Below are 21771 nucleotides of genomic sequence, written 5' to 3' on the forward strand. Positions count from 1 at the left end.
GAGTAAATGGTTAGTAAATCTGCTCGTTATGGTTAGTTTAAAGACATGTGTCAAGTTTTAATTGATTATACAAACTACTCGTCACGACTATATTATATTACTTATTTTGAGAATTTCTTGCAAATGACACTTAAAACCTGAAAAACATTTTCATAAACGCTTATTTTGAGAATTTTCCCTTTTGTAATATAGTTTAATTCATTACAAAGCAATTTAAATTTTAAACAAATTAAAAAATGTATAAAGAAATTACAAATTCAAAACCGGGTATTAATACCCGGTCGTACTCGGTTTCAATACCCGAAGCCGATCATACCCTACCCGGGTACGTAGGGTTGAGTTTTTCTCCTCAATATCCTACCCGAACCCTACCCGATTTATCTCAATACCCGATTTTCTAATACCCAATCATACCCGAAACCGGTTCATACCCAAACCCGGGTATTAGAAAAAACCCAATTTATGCACCTCTAGACAAAACTCCAAAAGTCAAACACAAAACAAAACAAAACAAAACAAAGGGTTCGTTTTCCTTGTCGGATCGGATCGGATCGGATCGGATTGGTTCAATTCAAAGTCCACCGGATCCTCCGACACCAACAAAATTAGGTATTCAAATCACTTCAATTCACTTGGCTCCAATTAGGGTTCAGCTGGACACAAGGTACGCTCAGTTCCACTCTAGGGCTACGTTTATACTCTTCTCCGTTTTTTCAATTTTGTTATATGCTTGCTTGATAGATATTATTCAAAATTAGGGTTTTATCGGTTGATATTTGTGGGTTTACTTTGTTTTTGCTAAAATTAGATTTTGATTTCTTGGAATTAAAAGGGTAAAAAAAAAGATTGTATTTTTTAACATGTGGGTTTGTGACTGTGTTCTGAAATTAGGGTTTTTATTGTTTAAAATTTGTGGGTTTATTTAGTTTTTGTTAAAAAATAGATTTTGATTTCTTGAAATGAAAAGGGTAAAAAAAAAAGATTGTGCCTTTCACCATCTGGGTTTGTGTTCTAGGGTTTTATTGTTTGGAGTTTGTGGGTTTACTTAGTTTTTGTTAAAAGTTGGATTTTGATTTCTTGAAATTAAAAGGGTGAAAAAAAATATTGAACTTTTGAACATCTAGGTTTGTGTTCTGAAATTAGGGTTTTGTTTGAAATTTGTGGGCTTGTTTGGTTTTTGTTAAAAATCAGATTCTGATTTCTTGAAATGAAAACGGTAAAAAAAAAAAGATTAGGGTTTTATTGTTTGAAATTTATGGGCTTACTGAGTTTTTGTTTAATGTAATTAGGTTAATATGTGAAGCATGAAAGAACAAGAAGGGGAGGATGTGATGGTGGATGTTGTAGGTTCTGATCCTGTTGAAGAAGATGATCACGTGGTTAGTGTGCAGAAAGAAACACTGAATTGTGATCTGGATATGGTGGACGTTATAGGTTTAGGTGAAGGTGAATATTGTGATGTTTCAGGTGGAATTAGGGTTTTGGTTTCTGAGAAAGATGACGGTGAGGTTAATAAGGAAGAAGTTGTTGGTTCGGGTGAAGCTAGGGTTTTGACTTCGGAGAAAGATGAGGTGGTAGTGAATGAAGACGATATGGTGGATATTACAGGTTTGGGTGAAGATAATGATGATTCGGTTAGAATTAGGGTTTTAGCTTATGAGAAAGATGAGGTTGTTGACGAGGCAGAAGTTGCAGTTTCTGCTGAAGATTGTAATGCTTCGGTTGAAACTAGGGTTTTGACTTCTGAGAAGGTTGAGGTGACGTTGAATGAAGAAGACATGGTGGATGTTGTAGGTTTTGGTGAAGATTGTGATGCTCCGGTTGAAACTAGGGTTATAGAGTCTGAGAAAGTTGAGGTGACAGTGAATGAAGAAGATACGGTGGATGTTACAGGTTTAGGTGAAGATTGTGATGCTCCGGTTGAAACTAGGGTTTTAGAGTCTGAAAAAGATAAGGTGACGGTGAATAAAGAAGTTGCAGGTTCTGGTGTAGATTGTAATGCTACGGTTGAAACTGCGGTTTTGACTTCTGAGAAAGTTGAGGTAATAGTGAATGAACGAGAATTAGAGAAAGGCGATGATGTCAAGAAGCTGCATGTTGAATCTGTTGAAGAGGTTTTAATAACTAATCTTGGTTCTGTTGATCCAAGTCTAGTTATGATAATAATCAAAGTTCTGCAGCTGATTCGGCAGTTCAAGAACAGATGAAGTTGGTGAAAGTGTCGAAGAAGATAGTCTGCAACCAACAATAGAAGTTATAAGAGATGATGTTCAAGAAACAACTGATGCAGATCATGTGTTGAATGATAAAATTGAGAAAGAAAATGAAGTGTTAGTTTCGTCAGAGATTTCAGAGCCATTAATCACAGTTAATTCTGGTTCTGAGGGTGCTGATGTGGTGGTCAAAGTAGATATTCCAGTTGACTCGACAATTGAAATTACAACTGAGACTACTGATGCAATAGTTAACCAGGAAACAGAAGAAGCAGGTTTGAACAAAAACGAGGAAAAACCTACTGAACCTGTTCAAGAAGTGGTATATGAAAATGGTGTTTTGGAAGACAAAACAGAAAAAGAAGACGAGACTGTAAATTCCTTCGAGATTCCTGAACCTTTGACCACAGTCAATCTTGGTCCAGAAGAAGTCAACACTGTAACACCTATTACAGATGCTGACATGGACCGAGGAGACGACACAGGTATGGACATTGATGAAGTAATGGGTTGGAAAGATGAAGTAACACGTGTATCTGCAAACTCTGAAGCTAATGTGGAGCAGAAGCTTCCAGAACCTTCTTCTGAACCGGTTCTCGTCGAACACATCAAGTCTCAAGAACCGATCGTGTACGGTCGCCGTGCGCATGTGGAGGTTCCACTCTACGAGTCACTTGATGTAGACCAGAAGATTTTCCCCTGTATCAGAAGACTAAAATCTGAAAATCGAAACCGACTCAGAACAAGAAGATGATGATGATGACGAGTCAGTGCAAGAAGATGATAAAAAGGTAATTAAACAGAAACCCAGGCTTTATAAAAATGGAAACTTGTTTTCACTGCATCAAATGTCTTATTTCAAGCCACCAGAAATCGAAGGTGACTTCTCGGTTTCTGATTTAGTTTGGGGCAAAGTAAGAAGCCATCAATGGTGGCCTGGTCAGATAATTGATCCATCAGGTGCATCAAAAAAAGCCATGAAATATTACAAAAAAAGATAGCTTTTTAGTTGCGTATTTTGGCGACCATTCTTTCGGTTGGAACAGCCCATCTGTTTTAACCCCGTTTCACGCCAACTTTCCTCAACACGCGAACCAATCCAATACCGAAATATTTAAAAATGCAGTCAGTTGCGCTTTGGACGAGGTTAGTAGACGGGTCGAGTTAGGGCTTTCGTGTTCTTGTACCCCTAAAGAAATTTATAAAAATATTGAATATCAAGTTACAGAAAACGGAGGTGTAAGAATAAAATCAAGTAAAATACATGGAAAAGACGAATCTGCCCATGCGAGCTCCTTTGAGCCCGATAAACTTGTCGATTATGTGAGATTGCTGGCCCAGTTCCCGGACCAAGGTGGCAAACTGGATCTTGCAATAGCCAAGGCCCTGTTAACATCATATGGTCGTTATAAAGGGCATCGTGAGCTAACTGTGTTTTTTGCTTGCAGAGATATGTTGGAGTTAAACTTGATAATTGTATATTGTATTTTTCTGAATGAGAGTACAAGATGAATATAGGGATATATAAAGGGATTACAACTGAAACCTACAGACTATCCATATCCCTTGACTCTACATATTCATTTTCCTTATGACTACACATATTCTGTCTAATATTCCCCCGCAAGCTAAGGCCGGGAAGCGACCTGTAGCTTGGATCTTAAGATATCAAAACGAAGTACTGGTAGTGGCTTTGTAAACACATCAGCAATCTGATTGGTGGTAGATATGAATTGAACCGATAGCCTCTTTGCAACGACCTTCTCTCTGACAAAATGAAAATCAACTTCCACGTGCTTTGTGCGGCATGAAACACAGGATTCGCTGATAAGTATGTTGCTCCAAGATTATCACACCATAGAACAGGTGTTGTGGCCATACAAACACGCAATTCTCGTAAGAGAGCTTCAAGCCATGTGAGTTCAACAACAGTGTCAGCAAGGGCTTTATATTCAGATTCTGTTGAGGACCGAGACACAGTCTTTTGTTTCTTTGCTGACCACGAAACAAGGTTTGAACCAAGGTAGATTGCATAGCCCCCCGTGGATCGACGGTCATCAGGACATCCAGCCCAATCCGCATCAGAATAGGCATTAAGAACAGGAGAATGCGCATCAGTATAGGCGTGTAGAGTCGAGCTGGAATTCTGTGCAAGTAGAAGACCGTAGTCAACAGTACCTTGTAAATATCGGAGAATTCGTTTGACGACCGACCAGTGATCTTCGGTCGGAGAATGCATGAACTGGCACACTTTGTTAACCGCGTAAGCGATGTCTGGATGTGAGAGTGTGGCATATTGAAGTGCACCAACAATCTGACGATGTTTGACCGGATTCTTAAACGGAGGACTGTAACCAAGAGCCAAAGTGGCACTCGTAGCCATTGGTGTAGGCACCGGGCGAGCCTGTGAGAGACCCGCTTTGTGGATGGTCTTCAAAATGTATTTAAGATCAGAACCGCAAGGAGCCACCTCGATCCCAAGAAAATAGGACAGAGTACCCATGTCTTGGAGAGCAAATGTTTTGCTCAAGCTGTGAATAATACTATCAATGGCATGAGGATTATTACCTGTGAGAATGATGTCATCTACATAAACCAACATGTAGAGAAGAGTACCACCAGAGGCATAGATGAACAAAGAAGGGTCAGTTTTGGACCCCTGAAAACCCAAGGAATGTAGGGCTGTAGAAAACCAGTGAAACCAAGCTCGCGGTGCCTGCTTGAGCCCATAGAGGGACTTATGAAGGAGGCAGACATGATCGGGCTTCTGTGGATCAGAGAAGCCAGGAGGTTGCCTCAAATAAACAGTTTCATTCAAATCCCCATGTAAAAAAGCATTTTGGATATCCAACTGTCGTAGAGGCCATCTTTGAGAGACGGCAAGAGAAAGCACAACCCTAACCGTTGTGAATTTGACAACAGGACTGAAAGTTTCATGATAGTCAATACCAGGTTGTTGATTGAACCCCTTGGCAACTAACCGAGCCTTGTATCGTGTGATAGCACCTGTTTTGTCTCGTTTGAACCTGTAAACCCACTTACAATCAACCACGTTGGCATCCGGGACAGGTGGTACAAGAGACCAAGTTCCGGTTCGAAGCAAAGCAACATACTCCTTAGTCATGGCATTCCGCCAACGAGAATCTTTGTTGGCAATGGCAAAGGAAGTGTGCTCGGTTTCAGGTGAAGTAGAGGCATGAAAAGCAGATGGATTGTATGGCACCCGCTGTTTAGGATTAGGGCGAAAGCTAGAAGGTCGAGGGCGGGGTTGTGGAGTAGGGTCTGGTTGAGCTGGTTGTGTAGATGAAGAGGGAGATGCTTGGGCCGATTGTTGGAGTGGGCTGGGAACACGAGACGAGGCGGGTATGTGATGGTCCGGTGAGGTGGGTGGCACCATAGGTGTAGGTGAAGTAGGAGGAGGTGTTGGTGGAGGTGGAGGTGTAGGGGAAGATGATGGCAGATCATTAGCCGGCGGTTCTGTGACCGGATTAGTAGAAGGTGAAGGCGGGGTGGGGTAGGTGGATATATAAGGATCGGGTTGAGAAGTGGTAGGAGAATCGGGAGTGGATGGTGAGGTTTGACACGGAAAGTAGCGCTCATTGAAGCGCACATGGCGGGCAATGTAGATACGATCAGATGAGGGATCAAGGCACCTATAGCCATAATGTGATGTGCTATAGCCAAGAAAAATACAAGGTGAGGACCGAAAGTTCATTTTGTGCTTGTTGTATGGTCGGAGGTGGGGATAACATTGACACCCGAACACACGCAAAAAAGAGAAGTCAGGTTTGCGTTTAAAGAGGTGTTCAAAAGGTGAGAGGCGATCATTGTTTCGAGAGGGCATGCGGTTAATAAGATAAACAGCGGTGTTAAATGCAAAGTGCCAAAAACGTGAGGGGACACAGGATTGAGCAAGAAGAGTGAGGCCAGTTTCAACTACATGTCGATGTCGTCGTTCGACAAGGCCGTTCTGTTCACTCGTGTGTGGACACGAGGGGCGGTGTAAGATGCCAATGGAGGAAAAGAAACCAGATAGATTCCGAAATTCACCCCCCAATCAATTTGAACAGATTTAAGTTTGGTGTTAAATTGTCTCTCAGCTACAAGAACAAACTGTTTGAAAACTTCATATACATCAGATTTGTGTTTCAATGGAAAGAACCACATGTAACGGGAAAAATCATCAACACACAACAAAAAATAATTGTAACCATCAGATGAAGTAACAGGGGCAGGACGCCACACATCACAAAACAAAAGATCCAAGACATGAGTACTTTTAAAATTAGATGATGACAAATGAAGTTTGGATGATTTCCCAATGTGACAAGAATTACAAAAGGAATCAGAATGTTTATTTAAAACAGGAAGACAATAAGTAGATAGCATAGTCTTCAAAACTTGAGGATGAGGATGACCAAGCCGTTGATGCCATTTGTTGGAGGAAGCACGAACAGCAGTGAAGGCAACTCTGGGAACAGTTTGAATTTGAGGAAGACGGATGGAGTAGAGCCCATGTTCACTTGGACCCGTGAGGAGGGTAGTGCGTGTAAGCGTGTCCTTCACAGCAAAAAAAGTAGAGTGAAATTCAAAGAAAACTTGATTATCATGGCAGAATTTTTGAACTGAAAGTAAATTTTGTTTGATTTGTGGGACATGAAGAATATTAGAAAGATTGAAAGATTTAGATGGTGAGTGAAAGGTGGTGGAACCAATGTGTAAGATGGGTAAGCCTTTACCATTACCAACATGTAAAAAATTCTCACCATAGTAGGGTTCTTGATTGTTGAAGGTAGATGTGTCTTGAGCAACGTGACTATTAGAGCCGGTGTCGGGCAGCCACGTGGTGGATGTTGAAGGGCGAAGATCAGCAAAGTTAGCAGATGGCTGCGGTGATCTTGGCCGGATGGTGGCAGGGTCCCGGTTGGGGCATTGAGAGGGAACGTGCCCTATACCACAACGATTACAAGTTCCGTACACTGTATTTTGGTTGGATGCCCAACTGAATTGGTTGCGAGTGCCCCCAGAAGATTGATTGTTGAAAGATCCTCGTCCTCGACGGTTGTTGAACCTGCGACCATGAGAATTTTGGGAACGAGAAGCAAAAAACGCCTGATTTGAAGGGTTATTTGGCTGTAAATTGAAACCAAGCTGAGTGGCTAACTGTTGGAGAGCCTGAAGAGCATCCGGCTGCTGTCCAGCAGTAACAGAAGTTGCGGAAAGTGCCGGTTGGGAGCTGGTCACAGCCGTGAAAGCATGAGCAGTTGGGACAGCAGGAAGAGACTTTTTGATCATGAACTCATAATCATGAACAAGTCCAAGAATCTCATTGAATTGAACAGGAGGTATACGGCCAAGAAGAGAGGGCTTAAGTCCATTGTATTCTTCACGAAGCCCAGAGATAACAACCATCACAACATCTTTAGGTTTCATTGGCTCATTGATATTGGCAAGTGCATCAGCGTATTCTTGCGCCCTTGTGAGGTATGCAGATGGAGTTTCATCACCTTTCATCTCTATCTTGAGAAGTTGTGCCTTCAAAGTGTATTCTCTTGATGCAGAGTGGGGCGCGTACGCACGTTCAAGAGATAACCATAGATCTCGAGAGGTGGTACCTTGAACATGAGAAAAGGCTGCCTCAGATATGGTTGATATAAGGATCATCCGGATGTGTGTGTCATTGTTTATCCATGTTGGATAGTTTGGATTAGCAGCGGGGTCGGCTGGGGTTGTACTTTTATCAGAGGATGCAGTTGCAGCAGGAATGGTTGGCGATGGGCAGGGGATTGTACCATCGATGTAACCAATTAGATTGTTTGTAACCAAAAACGGCTGAATCATTGTTTTCCAGAAACCGTAATTAGTAGGGGATAGGGTAAAGGCAAACTTGTGTGAGTTGTGTAATGTTTTCTCTGTTGTAGTAAAGGCTGCGATCATCGCCATGATTGTCGAAGACAGAAACAGCAGAAAGAGAGAAGAAGGATCGGAACAAGGCTGAAGCCTGCTAGGGTTTGTGTCAGCAGAGATGAAGCTGTGATACCAAGTTAAACTTGATAATTGTATATTGTATTTTTCTGAATGAGAGTACAAGATGAATATAGGGATATATAAAGGGATTACAACTGAAACCTATAGACTATCCATATCCCTTGACTCTACATATTCATTTTCCTTATGACTACACATATTCTGTCTAATAGTTGGAAGAACAAGAAGCTTCTGCATTGGAACCGGTTAAATCGGTTGAACAAGTTAATAAAAATGGTGAGAAAATTGAGAATGATTTGATTGATGTTGTAAATCCTAACAAGGAGATAAGTTTATCTGATATAATTGATGATGCACCCGCACCCGAATCTGTAGGTGGGACCAGTAAACCGGTTTCTTCATCGGGTTTGAAAAAACGAAAGGCGCGCGTTTCCATTTCTAATGGCTCGGTTAAAAAACAAGTCCGTGTTTCTTACAAAGTGTCGACTGCTCCCGTTTCAACTCCGACTCCAAAACCGTCTTTCAAAATTGGTGAAATGATTCAAAGAGTGGTCAATCAGCTGACCGGACCACCGTCGGTTATAAAGTCTGGTAGTGACCCGAAGGTTGACCATGGTCAACAAGTTGACCAAACCGTGCAGACATCTGAAAACAGTCAAGCGGAAGCATCTGTAGCTGACATGCTGTCACAACTGCATTTAACCGCTCAAGATCCCATGAAAGAACACGGCTTTTTTCAGATAATTATCCCGTTCTTTTATGAGCGGAGAGCTGCTGTTTTCAGCAAATCTTTGAAGAAACCTCCGACTGTTGAAACACCCGACGATGACGTGAAGTTAAAACCGCCCAATGAGAACGAACCTGAAGAATTTGAATTCGACTTTGACTTTGATGATGTTAATGATTCTTATTGGACGGATAGGATCATCCAAAACCATTCTGAAGATCAACCAATGCAAGATATTCAAGATGATCAGAATGGGGCGGTGGAAGAATATCAGATTGTGGAACATGAACCAGAAAAACCTGCAAAACGAAGGCGCCAATCAAATAAAAAAGAAAGATCAAATAAAAAGGAAAAACGGGCTGCCAGTAGTAACCGTAAACCGGAGCCTGAACCAGAACCGGTACCAGAAGAACCAGAGATTGTTAGAAAAAGGCAGGAAAATCTGGCTACAGAGGTTGTATTGAAGTTTGAAGAGGGTATCAATTTCCGTTTCAGAAGCTCAGTTAAATAAGATGTTCAGGCGATTCGGGCCGTTGATGGAGTCAGAAACTGAAGTGGATCGGGCCGGGGGACGGGCCCGGGTGGTGTTCAAGAAGTGTTCTGATGCAGAAGTCGCTCATAACAGTGCTGGACAGCTCAACATTTTCGGGTCGGTTAATGTAAGTTATGAGCTCAATTATAGCCCGTTAGTGTCGTATAAACCGTTACCGTTATTGTTGCCGCTGTTACAAGAAGACCTGCAACCAGCGCTACGGCAAGACCCGCTACCAGTCTTGCAAGAAGACCCGATACCGATGCCGCAGGAAGACCTGCACCCGATGGTACAAGAAGAACCGCTACAGGTGTTACAGGAAGAACCGCTGCCAGTGTTACAGGAAGACCCGCAACCGGTGTTACAAGAAGATCAGCACCCGGTGTTACAGGAATACGCGGTTCCGGAGTTATAGGAAGACCTACAACCGGTGTTACAGGAAGATCCGCACCTGGTGGTACCAGAAAATGCGGTACCGGTGTTACAGGAAGACCAGCATCCGGTGTTACAGGTAGACCCGCATCCGGTGTTACAAGAAGACCCGCTAGCGGTATCACAAGATGACCCGATGGATGCAAGCTAACTGTGTTATTAGCGGTATCACAAACATCTTTTTCTTAATGCATGAACATGAACATGAACAAGAAAACTACGTTCACTTAGTTATTTGTGTTTGATCGTTCGTTTGTTTGGTTAACAAACAAATATGAACATGCCTTGTACATGTTTGTTCAGTTCATTTACAAGTCTAGTTATGTTAGTGCAAGTTTTAAGGGAAACACTTGTTTGTATGATATTAAGATTTTTTGTTGGATAACTGTCGTTCGATATCAAGTTTTGAGGGAGATATATGAAATTATATCGTAGTTTATCTACCTTAAAAATTTAATGTTTGTATTATATGAATTTGCAGATAAAACTGGAAAGAAAGAACGACCAGCTAAATCTGCAGGTGAGCCCAAAAGTAAGCCTGTGGAACAGGAAGTCACAATTAGTAGACTCGATATACGTGTTGGAGTTATTAAGGAAGTTCAGAAACATCCGGATGCTGATTCTTTGTACGTGGAGAAAATTGATGTCGGTGAGGAACAACCTCGGACTGTTGTTAGCGGCCTTGTCAAATTTATTCCTCTTGAAGAGATGTAGGTTCTTTTTTCAACATATCTTAGCAGTTAAATATTAATATCAATACTACACATAACTTTGTTTTTAGGATTAAAATCACATATAGCCTTTTTAAACTTGAAAATGTTCATATATGCCCAACTTTAATGAATTTTTACTTAGAACCATTTTGCCCCTTTCCATTATTTTTGTTTAAATTGTTTTTGATGACTGGGTATGGGTATATTTGATGTTTTAAGTACTCTGTAAGGGCATATATAATCTTTCAAGTTTGTAGGGGTATATATGAAATATGATATTTTAACTACCTTGTTTTTTTATACAGAACCGGAAGGTGTGTGTTCTATGCAACCTAAAGCCGGCAACCATGAGGGGAATCAAGTCACAAGCTATGGTTCTTTGTGCTTCGACTAGTGATGGCACTAAGGTAAGTAATAGTTCTTTCCATGTGTGTACAAGTGTAAAACTAGCCAATGGTTAACCATTTGATTGTGTCGGTTCGATTTCAGGTTGAGTTGGTGGAGCCACCCGAGTCTGCTGTGGTTGGAGAGAGGGTTAAGTTTGCTGGTTTTGAGGGTGAGCCAGATGATGTTTTGAACCCCAAGAAGAAGGTTTGGGAGACACTGCAAGTGGATCTACATTCAGACAAGAATCTTGTGGCTTGTTATAAAGATCTACTGTTCACTACTTCTGCGGGTGTTTGCAAGGTTTCATCAATATCTGACGGGTCGATTCGATGAATGGTTGCTTTGCATTTTTGGAATGGAACGTTGTTGTGTTTGTTTTTATTTATGTTTTGGGATAACACGAGTCAGGATGCGATTGCTATATACTGTTTTTGAAGATTTTTTTGCTTTTATAATTATAGTTTTGAAACTTAAATTGATGGTTGGATTTAGAGCTTAGTTGCCAGTTGGACATAAAATTTTAGTGCATGACTGCATGATATAACAAGTAAATGTAGGCAATCCAAAAACTATATTTTCCCCATTCATTCATATTGCATTTTAACAGGGTGTATAAATTATACACATCACAAAAGCATTCCATATATGTGTAGATATCTATAAATTATCTGAGTATGATGTGTAATTCATACAACCTCCTTATTTCTGAAAAGTATAAATTGATTTATAAAGCAGGTGATATTTGAGGGATTTGGTTAACACGCTTGGGTAGAGGTGCACATAATCGGTTATTCTTGAAACCTGGAACCGGTTTGTTTCATACCGGGTACAAAATGGGACCGGTTCTAGTCAGGAACCGGGTCGGTTCCGTACCCGACCCGATGAACCAAATTGAGAACTTAGTGGAACCGGTTCCGATATGAACCGGGACCGGGTATTACGTAAAAACCGGTTCCACCGGTTTTTTTTGAATTTTAAACCAACTAGCTGTTAGAAACCGGTTCCAACGGCTATATAGCCGTTTTTTACCGTTGGAACCAGTTATTTTACTATAAATAGGTTATCTACATTCTATAAATAGCAAGGTTTTGTGTGTACTTGTTAAACCACTTCCAAAACTATAAAAACACACTCTAAATCAAAGCTTAAACCGACAACAAATGGCAACTGACGACGACGTTGTTGTGGTGATCGAAACAACACGATGCCCCGATGTTTGGGTTAATTACGATTTGTGTGTCATGACCGACTCTCAAGAGATGACCCGGTGCAAGTACTGTTCCAAGTTTCTGAAAGCGGGGTCGAACTCGACCTTACGCAAGCATACCAATAAGTATTGTCGTGAGAAAAAACGATTGGATGCCAAGAAAGCGGAAGCCGGAGAGTCGTCCGGCACTACAACTCAAGCACATATCGCTTAATCGTTGTAGAACGCGGATTAAAACGACGGACGTTGTTTTTTAGTTTAAGTTTTTTTTTAGTTTAAGTTGTTTTTTAGTTTAAGTATTGTAATGTTTTAATAATGTTTGTAATATTTTGTCGTCTATATAATAAAGTGTTCATTGTTATTATAATAAGAAATAAAACTTTACTAGTAATAAACAAAACAATAGTAGTTAAACAAAACAAAACAAAATATTACTTGAAAATTGATCGTGTTACAAATGATTTTACTAAAACAAATAAAAATTACAAGTTTTTTTAGTCTTCATCCTCTTCTTCTTCACCACCCGAATTCCCGGAAGAAAGCCCTTCCTCCACCTCCTCTTCATGAATAAGTCGCTCTATTGGTATTTCGTCTTCAAAGTTTGCCTTGTGTTGAACACGATCCACCGCATCCAAATGATCTTTTAGGCAAATGCAAACCTCTAAAGACTCGGGAGTTAGTTTTGCTCTTCGCATTGATAGTACCCTCCCACTAAGTGGAAAAACCGATTCGAAAGCAACCATTGAGGCTTGTATGCTAAGCAAGTCACGAGCCATGACGGATAAAATAGGAAATTCGTTTTGAGTTGGATGGTCGGGTTAGTAAAGGAGAAGTATATTAGATTGTTTTTGAGCTTGGTGGTGAAACAAAGGGTGAAAAAACGATTTATATAAAGGATTTAGGCAAGAAAACTGGTTCCAACGGCTAGTTTGACCTACGTTTGACTATTTAAAAAAAAAACCCGACGGAACCGGTTTTTCTGGGTACACATTGAAACCGGTTCCGGGTCGGGTAGGAACCGACTGGAGATATAAAATGTGGAACCGGGTACGGATTTCGGGTATATAAATACCCAAACCGGGTATGAACTGGAACCGGTTTTTTTGTGCACGTCTAGCAGAAAGTTTGTTGTTGATTTAATTGAAAAAAGAAACGAATATATATATATATATATATATATATATATATATATATATATATATATATATATGTCTACTCGGGCGTTATGGTTTTATTACCGTTTGTTGTTTTATGTACGCACATCTATCTACTTGACGGAAATAAAAGATGCCATTTTAAAGTTATCTGTTGTTTGTTCACATGTGACCCAAACAAACAAAGAAATCCCTATTCGAGATGGGAAGATCTCCAATTACAAAGATAATACTGAGAGAATAAATAAACTACAAATAGCGATGTTAATTGACGGTTGTTACATAGTTGATACTCCTTTTTTAGGATAACTGACTTTCCTGTTGTCAAGCATGTAACCTCTGGTTCCATGATGCCTTGGTTTTAACAAACACACGACCCACTATACATGTTAGTTAGTCAAGCTAGTTTATCTCCCTAGAATTGGTGATCCAAGTGCCAGGCAATGGTTGGACTTGACTCTGGCATGCGGTTTTCTCCATTTCTTGTTAACAAAACCTCACACGAATATTAGAAAGAAAACAATAATAGAATATCCTTTAAATGGTTTTTGTTCTAAAGAAGAAACACAAAACTAAACAAAATCTTCAATCCATGACCATCAAAACAATCAACCATCAGCAGCTTTATTCTATAAAAGAGTTCCGATCACCCACCCCGCTCAAAAAACATTCAAACCCGTATGCATCTTTATTCCCTGAACAACAAACAGGCAACAGAAAAAGATCAAGATTCTTCATTCTTTCACACGAGTCTTGTTGTTGTACACACATCAAAAGCCCAAGACCATATTTCTAAATCATGTTTGATAGAATTAACACAAAAATGACACCACTTTTGGGATTTATACATCTTAACAAATTCATTAATCATGATTACCCAATATCCACAGATGCATAATGAAACAGATTATGAAAAAAGATGCTAACCTACCAAACTTCAAGGCTGATAAACCTCGGGAAGCTGGAGACCGACACTTGCAGCAGATTTCCCAAGTACTTTTTTCATTTCATCCGATCTATCAACCGCAATGTTGTAAGTAAACAGCAAATCCTACACCATGACATAACATAACATATATCAGTACTACTATAATCAACACAAATACTGAAAATACAATCATAAAATGGAAATTGTGTACCTGATGATGATGAACACTGGTCAAAAGGTAATTATAATCACTTGCAAGTTTCATTTTCTGTTGAATAACCGATGACTCTAACCCAGCGGCGTTGTTTCTAAACTCTGATTTGATGTAGTCTGTAAAATGAGTTTTGTGTTGTTTATTCCCAATGTGTTTCTTCACGGTTTTCATTAGCTCTCGGTAAACTTTTGCAGCTTTCAAAGCTTCACCGGATCCCATCCTTGTTCTTCAAATCAATTCCAATCCTGCTTCAATATAGGGCGGTTAGGGGTGTGCGAATTGCGGTTGGGTTGGGTTGGGTTTTTACCCTTGACCATAACCATAACCGTTAGCTTCGGTTATGGGATATTATTAAGCATAAGCATAACTGAACTTTGGTTTCGGTGGCATCAAACGGGAGTTGAATTCGAAGGAAGGTTTATTGAATATACCTAATAATCTAAAGGTATATATATACCCAATCTGCATTAATGCATAACCATAAGTCCATAACCATGGTTCGATTATAGGCGGTCAAAATAAAATCTAGGGTTTTGACTTACAAGTAATAGGAGAATTGAATTACTCCACTAGTTTAATCATGTTATTTGAAGCAACAATTTCCGATTGAATTCGCGTATGTAAATGATGCTGAAATTAAAAGACTAGTAATGATGAAGAAGAGACTGACCGTGTAGGAGGAGGAGGAGGAGGTTGAGCCGGAAATGTTCGGGGTTTTGTTAAAAACAACAAAACAAAACAATGCAGTTCTACTTCTACCCCCTCAAAGTTGCAGTTTTCTCATTTAAGTTTCTATTATTTACAGTGAAACCTTTTAAGAATAAAACAATGTTTTAAAAATCGTTAGTAGATAGTCACGCACATATTCACGCACACATTTTTATATGCAATTTTCAGTTTTGTACATACTAGGGATGACCTATCATGTATAGCAGTACACGATAAGACATGAAAACGAAACATATATACATGTACACGACACGAAAACTTATCGTGTACCTATATTTCAAACCTAAACATGAACCCGTTAATATCAGGTATACACGATAACACACGAACCAATTAATACCAGTGGCGTCGCTGCACCTGCAAGGAGACCAATCTGCCGGAGAATCGGATATGTGGAGCGGTAGACCTAATAATCGAAGGACTGCGACTACCGGAGATGTGGAGGGAAACCACTGAACTACCAGAGATCCGGATAGGGAGAATAAAAAAAGGGTTTGTGCATTGTCCGCTTGATGTTGAATTTGAATGATGTGTATCGTGTTTAATTATTTCGTACTAAAATTTACGGTTAACTATTTATGGTTTATAACATATTATATTGTTATATATTTTTATTCATAAGAAAATCTAATCAGGTACCAACGGGTACTTAGCAGGTAAACGGGTTTATATATAAAAATTAATAGGTTGATTCGTGTCTAGTTGTTTGATACACGAAACATGTTAATGTCATACCAATACCTGTTAAAGTCATGTAGGTTCGTGTCGTGTATTCGTGTATCGTGTCTAAATTGCCAGCCCTAATACATACACAAACACATTTTAGTCAGAAATTGGTTGGAATCTCGTTGGACACCGATGATTTTTGCTAGAATCCTGCCAAAAACCACTGATTTTGGTTGGAATCTCACCGAAAATCACCGATTTTGGCCAGCTCCTCATCAGAAAAGGCTGATTATGTCTAATTTATCCTGATTTAGGCAAGATTTGACTATTGACCGTTTAATTGGCCGACTAGCCCAAAATTAAGTAGTGAAGTGGGGACTAGCAATTAATCGGGGATTAATCGACACCTAGTCAGGATTTTTGCAACACTGGAATAAAGAGATAGCTCAACTTTCTTAAAAATGAGCTCGCAATAAATAATAATAAACAAGTTGAACCAAACTGACTCATTTAACTTCAAGCTTGAGCTCGAGATAAAACTAGCTATGCTTGCTCTTGAAACGCCCTATTATAAAAGACAAAATAAGCAAACTTGTCTTCAATTTTATAAAACTCTTACATATATAATAAAAAAAGACCAAATACGTTATGAATCTTTTTAAATTATGTTAAAAAAATTTGGTTAATATACTCTATTAATATTTTGAACTTTTCGACTGATCCTTATGTTGTTTTTAAAAATTTATTAATATAGTTTCTTACTTGTTTTTATCATATCTACGTCTCTAGCATCGACAGACCCCGTTATACAAATGCTCTTATATTCAGAAAAGATGAGGTAGAAATTTATAGTTTTAACCAAATAAATAAGAGTTCAAAATAGTTATGACCAATTTAACCTCCTAATATTTTGGTTCGAACATTTACCCTTTTAAGTTCCTTTTCAAAACTAACCATGATAATATGAGTAAAAACAAGACTAACTTAAGATTTTTCATATTCATTGTTGCTCCTGATCATATTGGTTTATTAATTTAGCATATATATAGCTATTTTTGAACGGCAAACTTCCATTAGAAAACCATAAACCTCCCACTTTTGCACAAAACAATGACAAGCATAAGGACCTCCACTTTTGCCAATCTACATTTAGCTCTACTCCTAGTTCAACGATAGCTTAAAGCTTTGATGTCACCCAACTTGCTATCCCCCGAATGCCTGTAAAATAAAGTGGCGGACCCAGGATTTTTTGACAATGGGGTCCCATTATTTCCGGCGTTCAAATTTTTTGGGTCGGTCATTGTATGAATCGGGTGGGGTGGGGGGGTCAAAGCTTTTCCATTGCGAAATAAAAAGTAAATAAATACAGGTTCTAAATATTCTTTGTGCCAACAATTTAACATAACTAAACCCATTTTAGATATTTACTACATTTCTCACAAAATTCTTAATACTCGTTAAAGATACCTCAAAATGTAAATAGCTTGACCATCTAAGTTATGCTTAATTAACTTATATTTTGTTTCATAAAACAACTCAATTCAACAAGAGTCGACCCGAACAAATTTAAAATTTAGAAAAAAGAATCGTTTTGACCCGAGCCAAATAGAGACATTCATAAAATGAACCGTTTTTGCACGATCTAGACCATGCTACTCTCCTGAAACCCTAACTCCATAAGTTCATAGCATGGCTCTTCTGTAAAACTTTCCAACCTAACTTCATAGCATGACTCTTCTCTAAATCTATTATAAATATATATATAAAAAACCCCATCTTCAAACCCTTTCCCCATTCTTTTCAATAATTCTTGAATAATTAACCCTAGCATTCAACATGACAAAGTCACAATCAAACAATAATATACAACATACAATTACCAATCTAAGTATATAATTGCATAAAATCAATCAATTGGGCATTGTTATTTTATGGAGTTAGTTTTTTTAGCCCTAAAATTACCTGAGAGTTGAGGCAAAATCAGAAAGCAATGAGCGCCGAGAGGGTGGCTGTTGGAGGAGAAGCTCGGCGGAGGCTTGAGCAGCGTTGAGGAGTTGGGCTTGGGCAGCAGGGTTCTCTGTTTCTTTCTGTTCTGTTCTGTTCTGATGTTATAAATTATATAATACCCTAATTACTATATTGACTAGATGAAAATTGAAAAAAAAATAGCAGAAATAAGTAGAACCGATGTTGAGAAGCCTCGAACCTGGGACCCTACAGACCTAAAACCGGGTTTTTTCCAACCAAAGTAGATATATGATACATTTATGAGGTCCAAGTGCAAATTTATATGGGATCCTTCAAAATTTTTCTTATGAAAAACATTGGTTTCCTGGGACCGGACACCTACTATGTAGGTTCGCCGGCTGTAAAGATGAAGTTGTTCCTAGCACACCAAAAACTCCAACAGGCTACTAGGATGATAAGATGAAGTTTGTAGAAACATGAAATGAATCTGACCTGATCCATGACGATGTTCCCCGGTCTTCGAGATGAACGAACCACGACTCGATCTTCTTCTCCGGTAGCTTGAGATCTAACCAAATCTCGGATCGTCTTCTCCGCTCAGATCTGCAATGGCTTTTGGGGGGTGTGGAGGTGACTGCTAAGAAATCTCGAGGATCTCTTGTTTACAGACACAAAAATGGTTATGGTGGTGGCTCTTATTGAGAACAACAACCCTTAATAAGGAGCTGGAGACCTCCTTATATAGGGAGCCTCAAGGCCACCATCATGGTACCCTAATGGGCCTAGCCCAGTTAGGGTTACCTCCACAAAACCCCCTCAACCTAATAATATTGTATTAGTCCATAAAATAAAATAAGCCAAACATAATAAATTAAGGCCGTAAGCCGGGTTTAGTACCATACCCCTACAAGCCCCCCAAGTCCAGTGTTGCTCCTAGGCGTGCAAGCGTTTAGGTGGAGCGCTGGACTTCATAAGGTGTGTTAGGATATGAGGCGGTTTTTCCCCTTTCTTCGGCCTTGTCTTTATTGTCTTTGAGTTTTGGGAGGTTTTCTCCATGATGGTGACATGTTGTGATCCTTATGATAATGATGGTGCACTGGCATGAATAGGATATAGCACGCATCATAACAATAGTGGCGCGGGGCCTGATAAAAGATAGAGTGCGCATCTCGATAATAATGTAATGCAACTTGCGCGCGAGGCAGCTTACGAGCTATGAAAATAATGAAGCTTGCACGCGAGGCGACTTACGAGCTATAAAATAATGAAGCATGCGCGAGTTGCGGCTTATGAGCTATAATATGATGATAATGATTGGCCCACAAGGGCTTCTTCTACGCAGGATGACTATCCCGGCTTGTCTTCAAAATAATAATGGAGGCACAAACGGCCAGATAATAATAATAATGTCATAGGTGCTTGCGCGACTCGTAGCCGAGCCTGCAAAAACATATAAACTAACAGTGGATGTATTACAAGGTTCCCATCCTCGGGCAAATTATGAGGTGTGCCCAACCTACGTTGGCGCGTGGCCGTTTGAGATATTATTAGGCTCCCGACCTTTATGTTTGGCGCGTGGCCATGTGGGATATTATTAGGCTCCCGACCTTTATGTTTGGCGCGTGGCCTTTTGGGATATTATTAGGTTCCCGACCTTTATGTTTGGCGCGTAGCCGTATGGGTTTATGAGGATTCCCAACCTTTAAGTTTGGCGATATAGCCGTGTGGGTTTATGAGGATTCCCAACCTTTAAGTTTGGCGCGTGGCCGTATGGGTTTATGAGGACTCCCAACCTTTAAGTATGGCGCGTAGCCGTATGGGTTTATGAGGATTCCCAACCTTTAAGTATGGCGCGTAGCCGTATGGGTCTATGAGGATTCCCAAACCTATGTATTCGGCGCGTAGCCGTGTGTTCTGCATTAATATAAGCACAATTTTTGTGCCATTTCATGCAAATCTTATATACTCATACTTTTCGTTTTGTTTTATTTTGATTGTTAAACCAAAATCAATATAGGCAAAAAGTTTGAGGTTTTGTAAAAACTTGTGAAGTAATTCACTTGAGGAATTTGTAACCAAGCATGTGCTATTGTTAGCGTTCTGGGATTTGGCCGCGAGGATTCCACGCTTCCGACACGAGTGTTCCGTGCCTCTGACGCGAGAATTGTTTTCGCTTTGCCATGAGAGTTCCACGCCTCTAACGCAAGTGTTCCGCGCCTCTGACGCAAGACTTCTTTCAGATCGCGGAAGGTTTCCTTGTTATACTTGTAGAGGGGGGTAAATGTCAACAGCTTAAATCCTTATTTTGTTATCATAATAAATATGACTCAAGAGTTGAGGGGGGCTGTTTTGAAAATTTGGAAATTAATTCCTCCATCAAGACTTTGTTGTCATGTGACATGTGATGATACTGACAATGCTTACGTTGCACTACTGACATGCTATAATATTATTTATTTAGCTAACTGTTTCTTGTTCGAAAACCCACAAATTTGTAAGGGATGCCGTGTCGGAGCAGAATAAGACCTCCGCCCCAGTTTGTCGATTTTAAAAAGTTGCGTTGCGAAGATGTATGCGTTCTTTAGTGATCGGTGTTGGTCTAACGGAGTGTTGATCTGCGGTGCGCGCATGCATGGAGGCGGAGTGGTGATCCAAGGTCGCGTATGCATGGCGGCGAAGTGGTGATCCGCGGGCGCGCATGCATAGCGGCTGAAAGTTGAGCGCGCATCCATGTCGGGAGTTGAGCGCGCATGCATGGCGAGAGTTAAGCGCGCATGCATGGCGGGGAGTTGAGCGCGCATGCATGGCGGGAGTTGAGCGCGCATGCATGGCGGGAGTTAAGCGCGCATGCATGGCGAAGGGTTGCGTGCGCATGCATGGCGTTAGAGTCTTGACCCTCAGCACTGCGCATGCATGGCGTCGGGGTGTTCCTCCGATGCGGCGCATGTATGGCCGGGAGAGTTCGTCCGCAGCGCACTTGTATGGCGTCGTAGTGGTGATCCGTGAGTGCGCATGCATGGCGGCGGAGTGTTGGTCCGCGGGCGCATGCATGGCGGTGTGTTGTGAAAATGAGTAAATGACTTAGAATATATTTTCTTGCCTGGCTCCAACTGTGGAGGTGGTGTGGTATTTATAGTATTAGGGTTTCCAATGATTGGGCTCAGACCCAATTAGGACATTTTTGGCCTCATCCTATTGCTTCGCGCCACGTGTACTTAGGACACCTGGTGCTTTTTCATTGATTATTCTCTGACCAAGGTATTTCACCTGACCCATGTGCCACCACGTGGTGGCACATGGGTTTTGCTGAGTTGTCCACCCTTCATTGGCAGCTATCAACATCGGCACATTCTTTATTCCTTAAAAGATACCTTCTGAAAGGTTGTCTGATGAGTACAGTCATGGTTGTCCTTATCCTGATTTGGATTAGACTATTGTCTCATTTGTTGCGTTGTCCTTTATGCGCCTATCCCGGGGACGCGCAAGGTCTTCTCTTTATTCTCACGCGCAGATGTTTCATGCGCAGATGTGATATGCGTGAGCATGTGATATGCGTAAGCATATGTAATATGCGTGAGCATATGTGATATGCGCCACGCGCAGATGTGTATGCGTGAGCATGTGATATGCGTAAGCATATGTAATATGCGTGAGCATATGTGATATGCGCCACGCGCAGATGTGATATGCGTGAGCATATGTGATGCGTGAGCATATGTGATGCGTGAGCATATGTGATATGCGTGAGCATATGTGATGCGTGAGCATATGTGATATGCGTGAGCATATGTGATATGCGCCACGCGCATAGGTTTTGGCTTTGTGTCTTCATGACATCCTGATTTCAAGCCTCTTGTCTATATCTTGTGGGTTGACCCGCCCCGCTCGATGTTAAGGCGGGTGCATACCCCTT

At 40.5% G+C, this 21771-nt stretch overlaps 2 protein-coding genes and 1 pseudogene across 3 annotated transcripts; 2 read left to right on the plus strand and 1 right to left on the minus strand.

Moving 5' to 3' along the window:
* The first annotated feature begins 2898 nt into the window (after positions 1–2898).
* Positions 2899–10049, plus strand: LOC143571692 (uncharacterized; annotated as a pseudogene).
* A 108-nt stretch (positions 10050–10157) lies between these two features.
* Positions 10158–11486, plus strand: LOC143571400 (methionine--tRNA ligase, cytoplasmic-like). The gene is made up of 3 exons (XM_077056833.1): positions 10158–10606; positions 10911–11012; positions 11095–11486. Exons 2-3 carry the CDS (start codon positions 10953–10955, stop codon positions 11323–11325), a joined length of 291 nt encoding a protein of 96 aa, XP_076912948.1. The 5' UTR covers positions 10158–10606; positions 10911–10952; the 3' UTR covers positions 11326–11486.
* A 2431-nt stretch (positions 11487–13917) lies between these two features.
* LOC143571409 (uncharacterized) lies at positions 13918–15069 on the minus strand. Of its 2 annotated transcripts, XM_077056842.1 has the most exons (4): positions 15038–15069; positions 14493–14740; positions 14281–14404; positions 13918–14048 (listed from the first exon to the last, which is right to left on the minus strand). In XM_077056842.1, the coding sequence occupies exons 2-3, from the start codon at positions 14712–14714 to the stop codon at positions 14291–14293; spliced, it is 336 nt and encodes a 111-aa protein (XP_076912957.1). In that variant the 5' UTR covers positions 14715–14740; positions 15038–15069; the 3' UTR covers positions 13918–14048; positions 14281–14290. The 2 variants fall into 2 exon arrangements, with proteins under 2 accessions (XP_076912957.1, XP_076912965.1); XM_077056850.1 differs by lacking the exon at positions 15038–15069 and having other exon boundaries at positions 13951–14048; positions 14285–14404; positions 14493–14881.
* Positions 15070–21771: the final 6702 nt, after the last annotated feature.

Source organism: Bidens hawaiensis, unplaced genomic scaffold, assembly GCF_021521415.1.
Source record: "Bidens hawaiensis isolate Kalapana, Puna unplaced genomic scaffold, B.hawaiensis_p1.1 tig00001336_1, whole genome shotgun sequence".
In the NCBI taxonomy this organism is placed as follows: Eukaryota; Viridiplantae; Streptophyta; class Magnoliopsida; order Asterales; family Asteraceae; genus Bidens; species Bidens hawaiensis.

Excerpts from the sequence above, each read along its gene's own strand:
- LOC143571400 (XM_077056833.1), top strand. The coding sequence starts at position 10,953 with ATGAGGGGAATCAAGTCACAAGCTATGGTTCTTTGTGCTTCGACTAGT. Across the intron at positions 11,013-11,094 it reads CGACTAGTGATGGCACTAAG|GTTGAGTTGGTGGAGCCACC; the intron begins GTAAGTAATAGT and ends GTTCGATTTCAG.
- LOC143571409 (XM_077056842.1), bottom strand. The coding sequence starts at position 14,714 with ATGGGATCCGGTGAAGCTTTGAAAGCTGCAAAAGTTTACCGAGAGCTA. Across the intron at positions 14,405-14,492 it reads CCAGTGTTCATCATCATCAG|GATTTGCTGTTTACTTACAA; the intron begins GTACACAATTTC and ends GTCATGGTGTAG.